Consider the following 18,727-nt stretch of genomic DNA (forward strand, 5'->3'; position numbering starts at 1 on the left):
GCCAGGTGGGCTTCAGGCATTTGCAGCCCATGGGAGCCATGAGTACCCAGCCTGGCAGCTGCTGTCTGTCTGTCATTCAGGTCTGAGTATTGACACAAGTGGTTTGTAAAAGAGAGGGACCGGTAGCTGCTCCAGGACTCTGCAATACAGCCAGCACAGTAGGACTGCAGAGTGGGGGGAAATGGGAGGAGTGGAAGCCAACAGGCATTTTCACTCCGACCAGCCCCGCTTTGGCTCCTGGAGATGCTACAGATGAGTGGTGAAGGTCAGAGCAGAGCTGGGGGGTAAACTTTGCAGTGAAAGAGCCACGGGAGAAGGCTGTAGGGGTTTTGTCTGATTACTTAGCACTGGGAGAAGCGCACTGGCACCTTGAGGTCCCTATCCTGCTGCTGGAGGGCATGGCCTTGAGGACGGGACTGGGAGGGTGCCTGGATGACGGAGTACCACAGAAGAAGCCTTATCCCCGGTAGGGCTCATCGGAGCCTCGGACGGCCCCTTGCCCTCCACCCAGCCCCATCACACCTGATGGGTGTCCCAGAGGATGGGGTGCGATGGCTGGGTGCCATGGTCCCAGCCGCAGGGCAGCCCCACCGCGACTCCCAGGGCTGTCCCACGCGTGACCCCTTTCGCCACGCCACCCTCTGCGGTGTCACCGCCGGGCTGCTGCCGCCGGGATTGAGCATCGGCAGAAAGGCCGGGAGAGACCAGCCCCCCTCCTTCCCCGCTCCCCCCAAACCTCAGCCCGAGGGTGACGTCATGGTGGGGGAGGGGCGGGCAGGGGGAGGGGACCCCCGCACGTCCCTGTCCCCCTGCACGCTGCGCAGCGCGGGGGCCGGGCCGGCCAGCCCCGACGGGGCGGCCCCGGGGGCGGGGGGGTTTCTGCCGTGCTATCCCCACCCCTGGGGGGCGGCTCCTCCGTGTGCGTGTCTGTGTGTGTGTGCGTGTGTGTCTGTGTGTCTGTGTCTGTGTGTCCCCTCCCGCCCCCGCAGCGCTCCCGCCTCGGGGGGACGGTCCCGGCTGCCGCCCCCATCGCCACCACACGGGGCAGGAGGAACGCGGGGAGGGGGGGGAGTTTCTCGGCGATTTATGGGGCGGCGGGACACGGGGAGAGCGGGTAAATTCAGCCTGTGATGCCTATAAATGGCGCTTCTCTTCCAAGGTGCACATTTATATAAAAAAAAAAAAATAAGGGGGGAAAAAAACCCGGTCGGTGTCATCCCCCCACGTCAGGGCCGGTGGTGGGCGTGAGGCTGTACTTCCTCCGCCCCCTCCTAATGGAGCGAACCATTCCCAGCCAGCCTTCCTCGCCCTCTCCCGCTGCCTCCCTCTTCCTCTCCTTCTCCTCTTGTCTCCCCCCCTTGTCTGCAAAGTCCTCCGCTGCTCGGAACTTGTTGGCAATGTCTATTTTTCAGCTTTCCCCCACGTTCTCCAAAGTAACTATTTAAAGATCTGCAGCCGCAAATGGTTTTACTAAATGTAGGATGGGACTTAAGTTGAACGGCAGTTATATTTCTCTGATCCTTGCTGTACAGATAGGTAAGTGGACTGCCAAATTCCGTGTCAAGTTGTGCGCACCCCAGCCCGGCTGGTGCATGCAGGAGCGGAACGCCGGGATAACCTGCGCGGGGGGCCGCGGTGCGGGGCGGCGGCGGCGGGACCCCGCTCCCCGCGTTCCCTTCGCGGTGGCAGCTTCGCGCTCCGGCACGCTGTCAAAGGCAGGGGAGTCCGCAGGAAAGGGAACCGGTTTCTGATTTCCCGTAAACCACTTTTGGTTTTTGTTTTCCTAAAGCTGTGCATGCTCACTCATACTTCGCTTTTTATTTCCCCCCCCGCCTCTTTTTCCCTCCTTTTCTCTCGGTCCCCACGAACGGTTGCGTTTGTATCTGGTTTTCGGATATCCCCTGCATTCCCTTCCATGTACAATTTGGTGACTCCAGTGCTAAGAAATTCTCCCCCTCTCCCCGAGGGACAGAGAAATAAGAACCGGCGCAAAATGGCTTGCGAGAGATCCAGCTAGAAAGTTTTTTTGCAGAAAATCAAGGGGACAAGTGAAGGGCTCCCTTTGGGAACTAGAAGGTTTTCCCATTTACAGAGCATCATAAAACCAAAGAAAACCCATCACTAAATTAAAATAAACATTCCACTCGAATGTGGCGATTAAACAAATAAAAATTGCATTTAAAAATCGTGGAGTCCCACCGCCCAATCGTTAATTTTGTGCTTGGAGAAGACCTGTCAAAAATCGAGCAGGTCCAAAAATTTCTATATGTGCTGTTACTTAAAATAGATCAGGTTTCCTTTCATGCCGGTGTGTGTTTTGTGTGCTCGTTGCTGGTGTTTTTTAATATTTTGGGGTTTTCGCTGGTTGCTTTTGTTGGTTTGTTCTCGGGTTCATTTTATACATTTCTTTGCTGAAATTTTTTTTAGTTACGGACATTAAACAATCTCCAAGTTAATGACCACTTTGGTCCTATACAGGCAAATTTTAAAGATTATCTACTGGATAGGTAGATTCCCGAGCATGATCCAAAATTGGATTTTAAAGAAAGGGGGATTAAAGCACGTCTTTTACTATCTAGACTATCAGGTGTGAAGACTCCTTTGAAAATATTTGGCTGCAAAAGAATCCTGATACACTTAAAAAAAAAAAAAAAAAAAAATAAAGCTCGGCATTGCTATTTAGAGATCCTTTTGCTCGGTCACACTCCTCTCCAGAAAACCTCTGCAGCATTTTGTGGGTACCAAAGAAAGGAGAGGAGGAAAAAAGGTGAAAAAAAAAAAAAAAAAAAAAAAAAAAAGGAGGGGACAATTAGAAAGGGAGGCAAAATGTCTTGAACATTTCCTCTTCTAAAAAGGGGGAAAAAAAATATTGCAACGAAACGTTGACCTCTGGGAAATGTGTTTAAATTATGCAAACCCCTACATTCGCATTACCATTCCTTTTTAAATAGGGCTGAACTCTTCAGATGGCCAGTTTTTGTACTGTCAGAGAAAGAAGGGAGAAGGCTTTATTTGGATGATATCCTTAATTTCAATCTCTCAGCCCTTGCAATTTTTGTTTGTGTGTTCGTTCATTCGTTTGGAGGAGGAGCAGGATTTTCTTTCTTTTGTGCTTATTTGGTTCAGCCGAGGAAGGATTTTACTGAAATTTCAAAAGGCAGCTAGAGTCTCTGGGAAATGCCGTTCCCGGGCTGGCGTGAGCATGAGCAGTCATTTGGAAAGTTACCCCCAAATACTGCTGCACACCGCGGGGATGGTGGCGGTGCGGTGGCTTTGCGGTGCCCTGGAAGGGGACGGCTTTGAAGCTCGTGGAGGGCTTTTCTCCCCTCTGCTCCTCCTTCGGTATTTCGGGTAACCTTCCCCCCACCTCCTCCACACCTCCCCACCCCCGGAATCAGCTTCTGGTTATCGGTGTGGGGTTTGCAAAGGGTCGTTGGCTTTGTCCCGTCCCCGCTAAAGGCTCGTGTGAAATGGGTGCTCGGCTCGTTCCCAAAATGTCTATGCACCGGGACTTAAAAAAAAAATAAATAAATGGGGGGGGGGGGGGGGGGAGGGAAGGGGGGATGTTATTTATTTATTTATTTAGGCATAGGAGATTGGAGCTGTCCGAAATCCTTGACATTTTGGGAGGTGACCGATGAGGGGTGTGGGGTGGGCTAAGTCTCCCATGAAGGGACAGAAGGGATCGAGCAGTCGCAGGACTGGGAGGACGGGGAATGGGTTTCGGGAGGGGGCCCGGCCCGTCACGGAGGGCTGCTGCGGTCCTGCTGCATTGCACATTGCTGCACACTCTTATCTTTGAATGGGGGGTGTGGGGTGTGGAAGGTCGTGGCAACAGCAAGGCGCAAGCGACCTAGCTAATGAGAAATCCCGTTGTCTTTGAACCAGGCAGGAACCTTGTCTATCCACTTTTGGTTTTTCCCCCATCTTTTTTTTTTTCTTTCTTTTTTTTTTTTTTTTAATTTTTTGGCGGGGTTTAGGGCAGCTTTGGACCGGGGATACCCTGTGCGGAGGCAGCGGCGCGGACAGACAGGACCAGGCTGTCCCTCGGGGGCGAGGGATGCTCGGCTCGCCACTGGTCCCAAACGTGACCCCCTCCCACACCCCAGCCCCGGCCTGGGTTTAGGGTTCCTCTTCGAACCCCGGATTTCAGCACAGCCCGACACTTTTTTGCAGAAATTCGTGGCAACTCCCCCTCCGTTGAAGCTGCTGGAGCGGGATGGCGCGGGTTTTATAGGACATGGTTTTACCCTCGGGATGGTCTTCGGTTCTTCTCTGTTTGTTTGCCTGGCTTTTTTTTCCTATCGTAGCCAATGTCTGGAGCCTGCTGGGGGTTTGATGCGACGGCTGGTGCTGGTGTGTGTGTGTGTGTGTGTGTGTGTGTAGAGGGGAGTGGCCACCAAGTCATGTTAGCGATGAATCAAACGGCAAGAGGAGGATTTGGGTTGAAACAGTGTCTTTTGGAGTCAGCCATTTAGCTTGTAACCGGTACCTGGCAAGGAAACACATACACACCGTCACAGCCATTCCCTGGGGACACGGCGCGGGAGGGGACCCCCACCCAACGCCCGACGGTGTGGGAGGCAAGCGGCTCCTCCTCAAGGGAGGGGGAAGCCCCTTCCCGCCCCCGCTGGCCGCAGCGACGTCCCCAGGCCTAGGGACACCACGGCGTCCCCATCTCCCGTCACGGGCAGACAGCGGCTGGGAGTCAGCCCCTCGCCGTGCCCGGGTACACCCGCCCGCCGGGCGGCTGCGGGCATGTGCGGGATGCTGTGCGGCGGCACAGGCCCTGCCGCGGGTCCCGCGTCCCGTCCCGTCCCGTGCCCTCTCGGGGCAGCAGGAGGAGCCCCGCAACTCATTTTCTTCAGCCGTTTGCCCCACTCCCCCAAACCCGCTGCCCCGGCATCCCTCGGGATGGCTCTAGTAAAGGGCGCTCGGTTCAGTACAACAGGAACCTACACAAGAGCAACCGCCTGCAAACTGCTTGCACGGTGTTTGCCCAGCGACCTGGGCGATAGGGAGCGTGTGCGTGTGCGTCCGCCTGCGTTTGTGCGGAGAAATGCTCCTACTGCTTCGAGGCGGAATTTTCTAACAAAGGATCAAGCCCGGGGAGAAGTAGGCAGCGCATCTTCACCTCCCCTCTTCCTCTCCCCGCAAAGAAAAAGAAGGGGGAAAAAGGGGAAAAAAAAAAAAATCAACGCCACTAGTCCACAGGCACCGAACCCTCCGGTACTAAAAAAGCAAAGGGCGAAAAGCCCCTGGCTCACCTCCTCGAGTGGCCGACGGCGAGCCTGGCTCGGTCCCACCGCTCCTCTCCTGCCCCAGGTCGCGCCTTTAGCAAGGGCTGGGGGCGGGCCGCGGGGAGGAGGAGGGGAGAGGCGAGTCGGGGGCGGCGGGGCGGAGGGCCGGGGGCGAGGGGCGGCGGTGCTGACCTGTGCCCCTGCCCCCCCAGCGTACCTGGTGCAGGCGGTGAGAGCGGCGGGGCGGTGCGATGCGGTCTTTAGGGGCTTCTCGGACTGTTTGCTGCGGCTGGGCGATAACATGGCCAACTACCCGCAGGACCTGGACGACAAGAGAAATCTCCAAACGATCTGCGCGTAGGTCTTTCCTCTCTCCTTCGGGGCCGCGGGGGGACAATGGGACCAGGGCTGGGTAAGGGGGGGCGAGGCTGGATGGTGGCGGGAAGGAGGGAAGGAACAGAAGTAGCGCGAGGATACGCTTTGGGGTTGGATTCTCCGCTCCAGGGTCCCTCCAAGCTCACTGCCACGGGGACAGGCCGGGCTTGGGGAACAGTGAAGTCTGGAGGGAATTTTTACAATGTCTTTTAATTTTTTTTTTTTGCCTCCGTGAATCTGAGGTGTTTTTTCTGCTGGTTTGTTTTGGTTTGGTTTTTGTTTTGCTTTTTCTTTCTTTCCCTTCCCTACTTAGCTCCTCTTTCGTATTCTTTCCCTTCCCCCGCTCTGCACTGGGGTGCTGTCATTAGCTGCACGGGTGTCGTTATCCCTTTCCTTATTGCTGCCTTAGGGACACACTCGGCGACAGGCTCCGGGCTTCCCCCGAGCGCCGCAGGCAGAGGCCGGTGGAAGGCTGCCCACCCGGGCCGGGGACAGCCGGCGCTGGGGAGGCGGCTTCCCGCAAAACAAAACGTAATTAAAAAGGAAAGAGCCCAGTCATGATATTAATCGCCCAGCGGCAGAGAGGCGGCCGTCCCAGCGCCAGCTCTCCTCTGCCTCCTCCACGGCCCCGGGAAAGCCCATTTGCCCCCAGTTTCACCCCGCTCTTGCCGCAGAGGGGACAAGAAGGAAAGGGCAACGATAAAGGGGAATAATAGTAATAATATTAATAGTAATAATAATAATAGTAACAACTACAATAACAGAAACAAAAATATTAGAGGGAGAAAAAGAACTCGCCTTGCAAAATCGTGTCCCGGACAGGGTGGAAGATACGGTCATTTTCGATATGTCGGGGAGGAAAAAAATATCCGCCACAAAACAACAAAACAAAAAAGCCCAAAGTCAAACCACAAAAAAAAAAAAAAAAAGCGGCCGCAGCACAGGATATTCTCCTTGTTTTTCGGCGCAAACTCCCCTCATTAAAAACAAACAAACAAACAAACAAAAAAATCATATTTAGAAATGAGATAATGTCTTTAGACATAAGCGAGTTTGGAATAGTTTTGGTTTTTTTTTATTTTGCTCTGCAAAATTCAGAAAACAAAAGACATTAAATGGGATGGTGAGAAGGAGAGGAAAGGAGAGGAAAGGAGAGGAAAGGAGAGGGAAGGAGAGTGAGGGGGGGAGGAAAGGAAAGGAAAGGAAAGGAAAGGAAAGGAAAGGAAAGGAAAGGAAAGGAAAGGAAAGGAAAGGAAAGGAAAGGAAAGGAAAGGAAAGGAAAGGAAAGGAAAGGAAAGGAAAGGAAAGGAAAGGAAAGGAAAGGAAAGGAAAGGAAAGGAAAGGAAAGGAAAGGAAAGGAAAGGAAAGGAAAGGAAAGGAAAGGAAAGGAAAGGAAAGGAAAGGAAAGGAAAGGAAAGGAAAGGAAAGGAAAGGAAAGGAAAGGAAAGGAAAGGAAAGGAAAGGAAAGGAAAAAGGAAGAGAAAGGAAAAAGGAAGAGAAAGGAAGAGAAAGGAAAAGAGAGAAGAGACTCTGTAACACTCCCCTCTTCCTACCTAGACATTTCTGAGTCAAACACCTAATAAGGCTGGCACCTCGCTGTAAATACTGGGCTGCAGTTTACTTTGTGTCCTGCAAGAGAAATAAGTACCCAGGGGCAGCAGCGTCCTGATATGATGTCTTTTGCCCTCGAGTGCCAGACCAGATGTGATCCTGATCTGTAAAAAGTAACTCTTTTCCAAGAAAGACCCTTTTCCTGACCACCTCCCACCGTCCGATTGCTTTTGCCCTGTGTCGGGATGTGTATTGAAAGAAGACGGTGAAAGATTTAATTTTCCTTTGGGAGATGCAATTACAGCAGAAATACTGCAGGAGAGGCACACTCTCAGACTCTGGCTTCTCAGTATCTCATTATTTATTACAAATGTAGCAAACATTGGGAGTCTACAACCATCTTAGAGTGCTCATAAATTAGAAGCTGTAGGACTACTTCGAAAAAAAAAAAAAACCAGGGAAAGAAAGAAAATTAAGACCCAGTTTTGCAGACGTCTGCCTTGAGGCGTGGGGGAAATAGAAGGCAGAGGGCAGATTCGGGGTGATTTTCGATAACACAGACACGGAGAGGAAAGATCCTCCTGTATCCTCCCTATGTGGTCCATGGGACGACTTGTCCTGCCCCGGCGACAAACGCTGGTCCCATCCCCGTGAAGAAAGAAATTGAAAGAAAAAGGGAAAATTTGTGCAAATAGCTGGAAATTATCCTAGGAAGGAGAATCCCTTCGCTGCCTATAGACCCCTGGCCATGGATCAGGGGTTCCTCCCGCCGCCCTGCTGCGGGTCGCTGAGAGGCGCCCAGACAGGAAAGATGCTCTTTCCTTCTTCTCCTACTCTTCCTGCTTCTCCTACTTTTGCTCCTTGCCATTTTACTGCAGTAAGGGCCCTTTCCTGCTCCGAGGAATCCCCCCCCCTAGGGTTTCAATGCGCCGCACCCGAACGGCGCCTTTCCCACCCCCGTCTCCCCTCTCCCACCGGTGACGAGAAACCCTCGGGACGCCCGTGGGCTCCTAGGCTGGCTTCTGACAGCCGAGGGGTGCTTGTCCTCCACCCCGTCAGGCAAAGACCCCTCCGCCACAGACCCAGCAAAGCAATTTTTGCAGTACCCCGCCCGGGCTGGTGCCGAAGGCGGGGTTGGGGATGGGGGGGACCCCCGAAACCACAGCCAGCGGCTCCTCCCCGCCGGCCCAGCCTCCCTTTTAGGCATGCCCGGCTCGGCTCCGCCAGCGGGAGGAGGGGGCGGCGGGCCCCAGGGGCGGGCCCCCTCCCCGGGAAGGTGGACGCGTGCCTGTTTTGACGCCGGCTGCTCTCCCCTCCTGCAGGTACTGGGATGATTTCCACGCCTGCACCCTCACAGCGCTCACCGATTGCCAGGAAGGAGCGACAGACCTCTGGGAGAAATTGAGACGGGAATCCAAAAACCTCGATTTCCAAGGCAGCTTATTTGAACTGTGCGGAGGCGGCAGCGGCGCGGCACCGTCCCTCCTCCCGCCGGCCTTGCCCCTGCTCCTGGCGGCTCTGTGGGCCGCCCTAGTGACCTGGCTGCCTTTCTAGGGGGGCGAGCACACTCACACCCACACCCTCTCCATGTGCTGGATCTATAGAGGAAGTGTCCATCCGTTGCTTTGGGGACGTTGTGCTTTTCTGTGGTTGATGATGATGATGATGGTGGTGGTGGTGGCTGATGATGGTGAAACACCCATGTAGGACTGTGGAAGCGTTCTCCCTTTTTTTTTTTTTTTTTCTTTTTTTGTGTTTTATTTGCCAAATCTTACCAAACAGGCAGCGGCGCGCAGCCCAAATCGGACCTCAGCTTTACTATCGCTTCGAATCAAAAATAGAAAAAAACATAAAGAAACAAACTCGAGCCCTCGTTGTGCAAACGCAATCTCAGGAACGGCTCTGGGCCACCTACTGCTAAGGCTGTAACCGGCCGGGTACCTCCCGGCGAGCCACGGGCTCCGCTAAAAATGTGGCAGTGTGCGAGGCGAGAACAAAAACCGCAGACAGGAAAAGGCACTGGCGAGAAATCCAAGGTAGATGTCCACGTGTGAAGCATATGGTGAATAATTCACAATCTCTCATCTTTCCTCCACAGTCTCTTGTTTTTTTGGTCATTCCACTAAAAAAAAAAAATTAAAAAATAAATAAAAAAGAGCATTTTTCCTCAAGGGGAAAAGAGAGCGAGAGAGGGAGAGAAAGAGAGGGAAACGAACAGCTAAGGAAGGAAGGAGCAAGAGAAAGAAAGACGTATCTAAATGACCGGAGAAATGAAAGAATGCTGCTAACATCTCTGAGAGTTTACCTTTACTTGCTGTTCGAAGGCATCTTTCCGAATTCACTGCCTTTAATTTTTTCCTCCTCTTTGTTTTAGATGTTACACATACCAGTGAAATACCTGAATATCCAACCGTAGAGATCACAAAAAGGGGGCTTAAATGTAAACCTAAAGGAAAAAAAAAAACAAAAAAAAAACCAACGACAACAGCAAAATGATTTTGAAAAAAAAAAAAAAGCCTTGATTTTAAAAGAGAAGAAAAATGTAATTTAAACAAAAGTTTATTATAAAGTCAATTCAGCAAAAAATAACAAAAAAAGATTTGCTACAAAGTATAGACAGAAGTATAAAATAAAAATTATTGTTTGAAATGAGGGTGTCGTCCTTTTTATAAAATATACCTAGAGTATCTTGGAAAGGACAGGGCTTTTAAGGCAAGGAAGTCTAAATCTTGAACCCATCCCTTGACATACACGGCAATTTCAGTTCAAACAAGGACAGGGTGGCTGAATCGCTAAGTCGAAGCCTTTCTTTCTCTCTCTCTTTTTTTTTTTTCTTCTTCTTTCTTTTCCTCCTTAAAAATATGCTGTAAAACCTCCCACCCTCCTCCTCCTCCTCCCGAAGCCGCGAACCGCAGCACCCCCGTTTCCCGGCCGCCCGGGACTGGCGCAGGGAGCCCCGCGCAGCGGCGGGGGCGGGCGGCGCGGCTCTCCCGCGGGCGCGGAGCGGTGCCGAGCCCCGGCGGAGGGAAGGCAGCAACCACCATTAAGGAGGAGGCTGCGGAGCCGGAGCCGGAGCCGGGGCGCAGAGGAGCCCTTTCATAATTAATAAGGCAGCTCAGCCGAAGGAGCAAGGGGAAGGGGGGACGGGGTATTGATTTCGCAGCAGAAGCTGCTCTAACCTCGGCTATTTATGGACGCCTGATGCCTTTATAAAGAAATACACATCAAAGAGTAAACACGTCCTTTTTACTTATAAGACCAGAGCCCAGCTGGCGATCGGGGATGGGTGGGTGATGGGGAGGTAGGGACCACGAATTGGTACGAGGTGATTTATTCCGCTGGGGAGCCGTTGCCTGTGCAGTAGCTCTCCTTTGCCAATGTGTAGGGTGGCAGGGTCTCTCCTTCGCCCCCTCTCCCTGCTCCCTCCCTTCCCAAAGTCCGCAATGTAATGTGTAAGCAATAGCAAATGTAACAGTTCATAAATCAAACAGTGGGTCGCAAGCCAATCTGCATTTCCCAAACGGATTGAATCCCAGCAACGAATGTGCTCAGGAACTGGAGCCAGGCGCCTTTACCACTGGAAGCAATGTTGATTTTTTAATGATAAAATACATTATGCTTGTGTTGGGGGGGCTTTGCAGAGCTCAGCCTCGCTTCGGCAGACACAGGTCTGCTTGAATTTCGTTTTACTTTGGCCTCCCTCTAGACTCATTCCCCACCACCGCCACCAGAAAAAAAAAAAAAAAAAAAGAAAACCCTGGAGAGCAGAGCTTTGTTTAAATGGTTTGGGTTATTTTCCCTCCCCACAGAGGATCTAGACCTAAATTGATTTTTCTGTGCACATCTCTGTATTCATGAGGTCAGGCGCTGCTGTTGTGGTTTCCTGTAGCACGAAATGCCAGATGCCGAGGACAGAGGGGAGAAAGAGACCTTGCTTTGGTGCGAGGGGCTCCGCAGCCTGCTGTTTGCGCCGGCTGTGCCCCGGGAACCCCCGCCGGCGGCCGGCAACGCGCCCCGCTCCGCCCCGGGGTGCCCGGGCTCCGGTCCCGCCCGCTGCCGGCATCCCCCGGCTCCGCGTCGGGCGTGCTCCCGCCGCCGCCCCCGCCTTCCCGGCTGCTGGACGGAGGAAGACGGAAGGGAGCCTACCAGCTTTCCCTCACCCCACAGAAGAAAGCTGAAACGCCCTAATAAGGGGTGATTTCCAGCTCATTAGCGGACTCGAGTTATCTCCGTGTGAAGTTCAATTACTAATGAATAATCTCTCCGTAATTAGCACATCCCCCAATTAACCCTCCGTTGAGGAGAATAATAAACGGTGGCAAACCAGTGAAAAACAGCCGAGCTGGTGGGGAGGGTGCCCGGTGGTCGTTCCCAGGCCCCTTTCCTCCCCCCTGTCTCCCCCTGGACTCTCCTGTTTGGGGCTCCCAATTGTCGGGCACTCATCCCCGGGTCACAGACCGGCCCCCGGGCCTGCCGAGCTAGCCGGGATGCACTAACCTGCATTGCACCCCGGGATTTCCTGCACAGGCGGCAGGGACGGCAACAAACCCCGGTCCCGCCGGCTCAGCTCCCCCTGGACAAAATGGCAAGCGAGGCTCTCCCCGCCGGCAGCTCCGTGGTTTTTTCAGGGGACACGAGCAATCAACAAACTCCCCCTTCCCTTCCGCCCGTTCATTTTATAAGAGCCCTTCAGTGCGCAAGGCATTGGTTGTTCCCTTTTCTGCCCCTTTAAGGGGTCGTTTCTGAAGCCTGAGTGCAATGGTGGATTTTATGTATTTATTTTTTTCGACCACAGAGACGGAGGGTTGCTCTGCCTTGCCTTGTTGTGAGGCCAAGGAAACATGAGCCCTCCGCCAAGTCCCAGAAAGGCACTGAGTGTACTGGACTTGCCTCCTGCCGCCTTGCACCTGTAGGGTTTGTAAAGGCTGCGGGAAAGGTTGGGGTGTCTCTTGCCAGGCTGGTCCCACTGCCCCAGGCAGCGGCTGCTGTGGCAAGAGCTGGAAGAGGTTCAAGCCTCTAACATCCCTTCTTAACTCCTGGGCAAACGTGAGCTGGTGAACTGGAGAGGGGAAAAACGCAACAGAAAAGCGTTTAAACCTTGACAGTGACCACAGTAAAATTATCCCCTGCCTAAAAGAAAATGCACACACATGCACGCATAGTGGGGGAAGAAAATAAGCATGAATGCAGACCAACTGGGAAAAAAACCAGAGCTGAAACAAAAGACACGCCGGTGCATTTCTAGCTGGCTGGATAATCAGGAAGGGTTGCAGCCATTGCAGCTCTGCCTGCCCTAATTCCTATCCCCAGCTCCGACTGAGCAACCGCAGCCCCGCAGTCCCCGGAGGGCCGCAGAGCGCTGGCTCCTTCCCCGGCAGCGCTGGATGCACCTGTGCTTGGCAGGCGGCTGCTCTCCTGCGGCCTCGCTCCCCCTTTTAGCAGCCTGGCCGAGCCCTGCAGGGAGGGCTGTGCCTTGCCCCTGCTCGGGCTGCCCTCTGAGACGGCGAGACCCTGCCAGCACTGGGCTGAGGTGGTGGCGGTCAATTATTTTTGCTCTAAGGGAAAAAAAAAAAAAAAAGACCTTTTCCCATCTGTTCAAAGGCTGTAACAAGGAGATGGAGTGGGCCTGCACTGGGAGCAAAAGTTTGAGCCAGGACACACAAAATTGAGGAAAAAACTATCTGAGCAGTAGTGAGGGCAAACTGGTTGGTGCTTATGGAGGGAGCAGGGAGGCATGGTATGAAAGTAAGGTGCAATATCCATTTCTCACAGGACTTTCTGGTGGCTATGCCCACTTCTCAGAGGATGCAGCCAGATGCTGCTGGTCCTTGGCTCATTTGCACAGTCGAGGGATGAATGGATTGGTGACTCTTCCAGCCCTCTTCCTCTCCAGGGTCCTTTTAAAATCTGTGCGGTTGCTGTCCTGCCCAGTGAAACCCAGTAAGTTCTGTGAAGGGCTGACAACCTAAGGAGAGAGAGAACAGTTCAGCCTTTCTATTCATCAGGACTGATTCATTAATGGTTAGTGCCATTAGGTACACTACAGTAGTGCCTGAGGGCCCCAATTAAAGGAAAAGTGAGCTTGTTAAATCCAGAAAGCCAGATTCTCCCTTTGATACTCCTGCCTGATGCAGAGGTGGTGCCTCCAGGGTGGGCAGCAGGAACAGCCCTGGCTTTCTATGTGAGCAGCCTCTGTGCCTTCCCCCCTCCCTCCTCCAGCTTTTCCCTCTCCCTTGCCTTAGTTGCAGATCCTGGTTACAGGGTGCTGCAGAACAAGGCTGTTGCAGGAGTTGGCTGGCAGGACTTGCAGGAGGAGGTGGCAAATCAGCTTATTTTTCTGAGCCACTTCATTCTTCATCACAAGTGGGTTTGGGTGGGCTTTTTTTGGTTTAGGTTTTGGGGTTTTTTGGGCAGGGTTGAGAGCAGGCAAAGTGGTGGGGATTGCAGAGGAGTCTGTTATGAAATCAGATGTGATTTTAGACGTCTGAAAGAGTTTCTTTAGGCTAAAGGCAGCTGAAGATCAATTGCACTGTTGGCAAATGGGCTTCCAGCTGGCTGGTGCCTCTCTTGAGGGACAGTTTAAACCCAGGGCCCATTGCCATGATAGTACAGGAAGGGGCTTTCCTTTGCTTTGGGCTAAGGATCTTCTGCTGCCCAGTTCCACCAGTGAGAAGAGAAGCTGGAGATGATGTGGGAGAGTGACAACAGCACTGTTATTGGTGAGTTATTGGCTGTTCCTTTCCCCTCAAATCCCCATGATGGGTCTGTGCTAGAAGATTTTGCTCAAAATACTCCTGAACTATGGGTTCGCTAACAAATGGGCAGACTGCGCTGGCACAGGCTTTGCCTTTCAGGAGGTACTGAAGAAATAGGTCTAAATGGATCAAATTCTCAGAAACCCAGCCTATGGCTTGTGACTTAGCTTTTTAGGCTTTATTGCTTGTTTTATTTTGTTTCTTTGTTTGCTTATCTCCAAAGCTGATATGAAGAAAAGATGGAAACAGCCTCCTGAAGGTCAAGGTGAGGCTGACCAACACCTGAGTGCTGGCATTCACCAGCAGTAATAAATCCCTGCTCATAGGTGCTGGAAGTCTCTTCAGCCAGAGAAACAACATTGCTGCAGGGGACAAACAACTAGTCCTGACCTTCTTTACACAGCCATTCTCTGGGAAAAAGTATCCCCTGAAGTCAATGTGCGTTCTGCCCAGGTAAGGATTTTGAGTGCTCGGTTTTACCTCAGACAGGAATGTTGTCCCAATATGAACTCCAGGTTCATGCCACTGAAATACAAAGAGCTTTGTGTGTGCATCGTGGATTGCACCTCCAGATTTCTTGCCAATGATACCAATTTATTAAGGACTGTGGAGAACGTACTAAATCTCTCAAGCATCAAAGATCAAATCTAGATCAAACCTGCAGGGTACTTTTATTTTTTACCAGGAAGCAGCCTCAAGAGTGGATGGGCAGTACATCCTTCAATACCACTTTAATATCACCAATTTCTTTAACACTTTGGAAACTACTGGATATTCAAACTGTTCCTCCCCAAGGCAGCAAACAAAACCCTCAAAATCTCAGTCAACCAAAGTAAAAAACCAAGTAACCAACCAAAAAACCATTAGTAACTATAGCAAAGAAACAGTCACTGATACTGATAGGAGTCATTTTAATCAGATTTATCCCACCTTAAACCTATTTTGCTGCAGACACTGTCAGTAAGCTTCTTTCAGATGTACATGGTCTAATTCTGCCAAATGCACCCTTCCAAGAGTCAAACCATGTGTCTAGTATCGTCTCTCTTTGTCACAACTGCTAACAGAAGTACTTCTGACAATAGCAGTACCTTAAGTACAAGAAGTTTTGCAGTAAATTGTCAGTTTGATATTTGTGCTTCTTTTAATGTGTTTTATTTTGACTGGGTAGTGTAGGAGGTCTTATCCATTCCTGTGCTCCCCTGAGGCACTTTATATTTTCCAGTCCTCTGGCACAAGCTGCCTTTTGCAAAGGAATGATTCCTGTAAAGCCACTGCCTCATTTTGTTTCCCATATTCTAAGAAATCCTTAAATTATGTTGTCAGATGAAAAATCCAGAACATATTTTGTTAGCATGGAACATTGGTCACATTAGTTTCGCAACGCCTCATTGAAGGATCCAATATGTCAGAAAATTGTCCTAAGCTTTGCTTTCTATTGAGGCTTAATAGGTGCCCTTGTCCCTTTTACTAGACCCATGATGCAAGACTTGTTTTTGTTCTGTTGCCAAGACATTTCACTTGATCTCCTTCACCCTTACTCCTAGTGTCCATTAAATGGGAGTAGCACTTTGAGACCTTTGAGATTTGTGAAAATGTGCCACGAGGAGATAGGCTTTATTAATTAGAAAAATCTTATTTTATCTTTTAGCTTTCATCCGAAGAAAAACGCCCAGATTGAAATGACAACAACAAATAATAGGTAAAGGATGCTCCCCTGTTGCTTCACAGATCTGTTATGTAACAGAGAACATTCATCCCTGGGAGCAGGAGAGTTGTGTTTCATGTCCCTCTCCAAAGAAGCCTCATCTTAAAGAAGGCTGTAGCAGCCCAGCCTCATGCAGATGCTGCGCTGCAGGCATTTCAGGCTATGAATTTCAGCCCGTGCCCTTGGCTAGACTGTCGAGGACAGGTTGCCATCCCTGTCCTTGCAGAGATCTCAGTTCATTTTCAGCCATGTCGCTCACTGCTCACAAGCCCCATTTTGCTGTGCATCAAGAGTTCATTTAATTACCTTCCCTCCATTTTCTTTAGGTGTTGGTGATTTGCACTCTCTCCACCTCCATCAGATATCTGGCACATCAATACTTAGAAGGCTTAGGAGAAGAAGAAAACATCAAAAACAAGAAGAAAACACAAAAAGTTGCACAACTCTCCAGTCTTCATTTTAGTGTCAACTGTGGTTAGTTTGTTGTTTTTCTTTTTTTCTGTAAGATGAGTGATTTCCACTTCTTTTTGAATCCTACCTGTGCAAATACCTTGTTTTTCTCCCTAGCAAGTGTTAACAAGGAACTGCAAGGGTTTTGTCCAGGCTCAGTAGTCAGGCAGTCCTGGGGTGGCTGACTTCTAGGAAAAACCACAGCAGGAACAAACAAGAGCCAGCCTACGCACCAGGCACAGCTTTTGCTGGTCTTCAGCTTATGTTCCAGCTCACACTCGTGGTAAATGAATCGCAGTTAGCAACAAATGCAAGGAGCGCAGACCCTGGACGCTTCATCATGGAGCTGCCCTTAGAAATGATGGTCCATTATGAGGCAGCTTCACCCTCCTCAGTGGAGCTGTGCCAGCTCACAGCAATTCAGGACTTGCTCTGCTCACTGAAGTCCGTGCTCTGAAGTTTCCAATCTCATCCTTTTTGTGAACCAGATCATGCAAATGGGGGCACCGGAGTCACAGGGAAGTCGAGTTCCACACAAGTACTGGCATGAGAAGGAGCAGCAATTAGCTCTAAATTCACTCTACCAGCCTGTCATTTCTGAGCTCTCCCCTGCTGCTCTGCAACTGGAAGCCTTGTGCTCTAGAAGAAGGGGAGAAGAACATTTTGCTCATGCTCATATTAATCAAGTCATCTTGTGAGCTGCTGAATCTGTGAAATTGTATCTCCCATGGAGTTCAGTGGTAATGACTGTCTTCAATGTGGACTCTCTGGTGTCTAATAATACAGTTATATTTCTGCAGTGGATGCACTCCCGGCATTTTTTCTCCTCCTCCTGCCTACTTCCACAACACTTGTAGGCAGCTCAAACCTTTGAGACTTCTATCCCCTGTCAAGTTTGATCAAACTCAGTTCACAGGCTCAAAAAATTATTTAGGAGGGACCGACTGGCACTTGCACAGACAGTGTGATCTCATAAGCTTCCTTTCCTTGGGAAACTAGGCTACCAACCTAGCAACAGGGCGAAAAAAAAGCCATCCTGCTAGCAAAAAGGACCTAAACACCAGGAGGAAAGAGGAGAGGTGGGAGAGGAAAGTGAAGCCGTTTTGAAGGGAAAAAAATCGCTGCCTTGTGGCTGCAGAGCTCTCACACACTTAAAGGGCCAGCCTTGGAGAGACATGCTGGAGAAAATATTCTCCAGGAGATGGAAAGTTCTCTCATGAAAATTGGTAAGGGAGAGAAATGACCTGGATTCATCTCACCACCTGGCATGCTAAATGGATATCTATATGGTAAGGATCGTCTCCAGTGACACCTGTTTTTCTCTGTGGACTAGAGGAAGACACAGACACAATTAGCATGCAACCTGTATGCCTGCAGTATCTAAAGCGAGGTGTGTCCTATCCCAAAGGGAATGATCTTCTTCCCGCTCTCCCCTTCAGACCAAAGTTTTCCATGGTGCTGCTGCAGGGTTTGTTACTTCATGTTCTACATTTGTATTTTAGAAAAGCTGCTGTGTGTCTTAATAGCTGCAGATGTATGCATGGTTTTACTGGGCATTTATTATCACTTATCCTCTTTGCACTGAAACCTTTCCTGTCCTTGTATCTTATGGAATAAAATTCTTTAAGTGAGCTTTAATGATTCTATGATTCTACTTCTTTATAAATTAAGGAGCTGTCTTCCCACTTTTATTTGCTATCACACAGTGTCTGAGGCTGTCAAAAGTATTATAGTGCATACTCATATAAATTGATATTTAATTTCAGTAATTATAATGTCACTAATTGTGTTTTTGCACCTGATGCAATTACTCACATTCATCTATTGAGTTCTGCTTTGTTCTTTCTAGATTTAGGCGTTCCCCTGCTCTTTAATCTTCTCTGCCTATGGTAGATCATATACACAATGAAACTCAGAAAAAAAGGCTCAGAGCTTCCCATCAATTTCTGTGTGCCAAATGAATGGGATAGTTTGGAACTCTCTGTGTAGCTGGAGTGCAGGATATGCTCAAAATCCCACTGACTATTTTCATGTAATTTTTATGAGGCTTAGAGGGAGTCATGTTATCCAAATATTGCACAGTGCAATTGTTTGTACTGGCCTACTCCTAAAGGTTTTCTAATTTTTAGAGGGCTTCTTTGCTTGTAGCCTTTCACTTAAAATTACTACAGGGCTGCTGTGGCAGCCCCTTTCACCTGGCTTCACAGCCCTCTTTTCCTCACAGCCTTGCAGGGGTGCATTTTTTATGCCATATTCCCTGGGAAAAAGCTTCCTATATCTCAGCCATCCTCCTGTGCTCCTCTCCTCTACCTTCTCATCACGTTGCTGTCAAGTTATAATTCATATCATTCAGCACTGAAGTTCCCAAACTCTCTCCACTTGGTGCCTTCTAGACTGATGAGTACATATTAGAACAAATATTACATATAAAGAGTGTATAGTAGTAATTTTAATATAAATAATACCTAATTATAAATGCATATGAGGTGTATCAGCCAATCAGCGTGCAACATGCCTACTTGATCAAGCATAATCCAGCCAGTGCCAGTGTTGCCATCAGACAAAGATCACTGGAAGGCAGCTTGAGCAGGCTTTAATGAATTAATGAATAATTTTACTAGGGGCTGGTTGTTGATATGACAGCGATCTCC

General features: G+C 50.3%; 1 protein-coding gene across 2 annotated transcripts; it reads left to right on the forward strand.

Moving 5' to 3' along the window:
• The first annotated feature begins 961 nt into the window (after positions 1-961).
• NRN1 (neuritin 1) lies at positions 962-17,714 on the forward strand. Of its 2 annotated transcripts, XR_004241531.1 has the most exons (6): positions 962-1,536; positions 5,453-5,597; positions 8,489-9,202; positions 14,248-14,374; positions 15,570-15,620; positions 15,953-17,714. XR_004241531.1 is itself a non-coding variant. In XM_032116220.1 (3 exons), exons 1-3 carry the CDS (start codon positions 1,482-1,484, stop codon positions 8,718-8,720), a joined length of 432 nt encoding a protein of 143 aa, XP_031972111.1. In that variant the 5' UTR covers positions 962-1,481; the 3' UTR covers positions 8,721-9,810. The 2 variants fall into 2 exon arrangements, 1 of the variants encoding a protein (XP_031972111.1); XM_032116220.1 differs by lacking the exons at positions 14,248-14,374; positions 15,570-15,620; positions 15,953-17,714 and having other exon boundaries at positions 8,489-9,810.
• The last annotated feature ends 1,013 nt before the right edge of the window (positions 17,715-18,727 follow it).

Source organism: Corvus moneduloides, chromosome 1 (genome assembly GCF_009650955.1).
Source record: "Corvus moneduloides isolate bCorMon1 chromosome 1, bCorMon1.pri, whole genome shotgun sequence".
Taxonomy (NCBI): Eukaryota; Metazoa; Chordata; class Aves; order Passeriformes; family Corvidae; genus Corvus; species Corvus moneduloides.

Excerpts from the sequence above, each read along its gene's own strand:
- NRN1 (XM_032116220.1), top strand. The coding sequence starts at position 1,482 with ATGGGACTTAAGTTGAACGGCAGTTATATTTCTCTGATCCTTGCTGTA. Across the intron at positions 1,537-5,452 it reads GATCCTTGCTGTACAGATAG|CGTACCTGGTGCAGGCGGTG; the intron begins GTAAGTGGACTG and ends CTGCCCCCCCAG. Across the intron at positions 5,598-8,488 it reads AATCTCCAAACGATCTGCGC|GTACTGGGATGATTTCCACG; the intron begins GTAGGTCTTTCC and ends CCCCTCCTGCAG.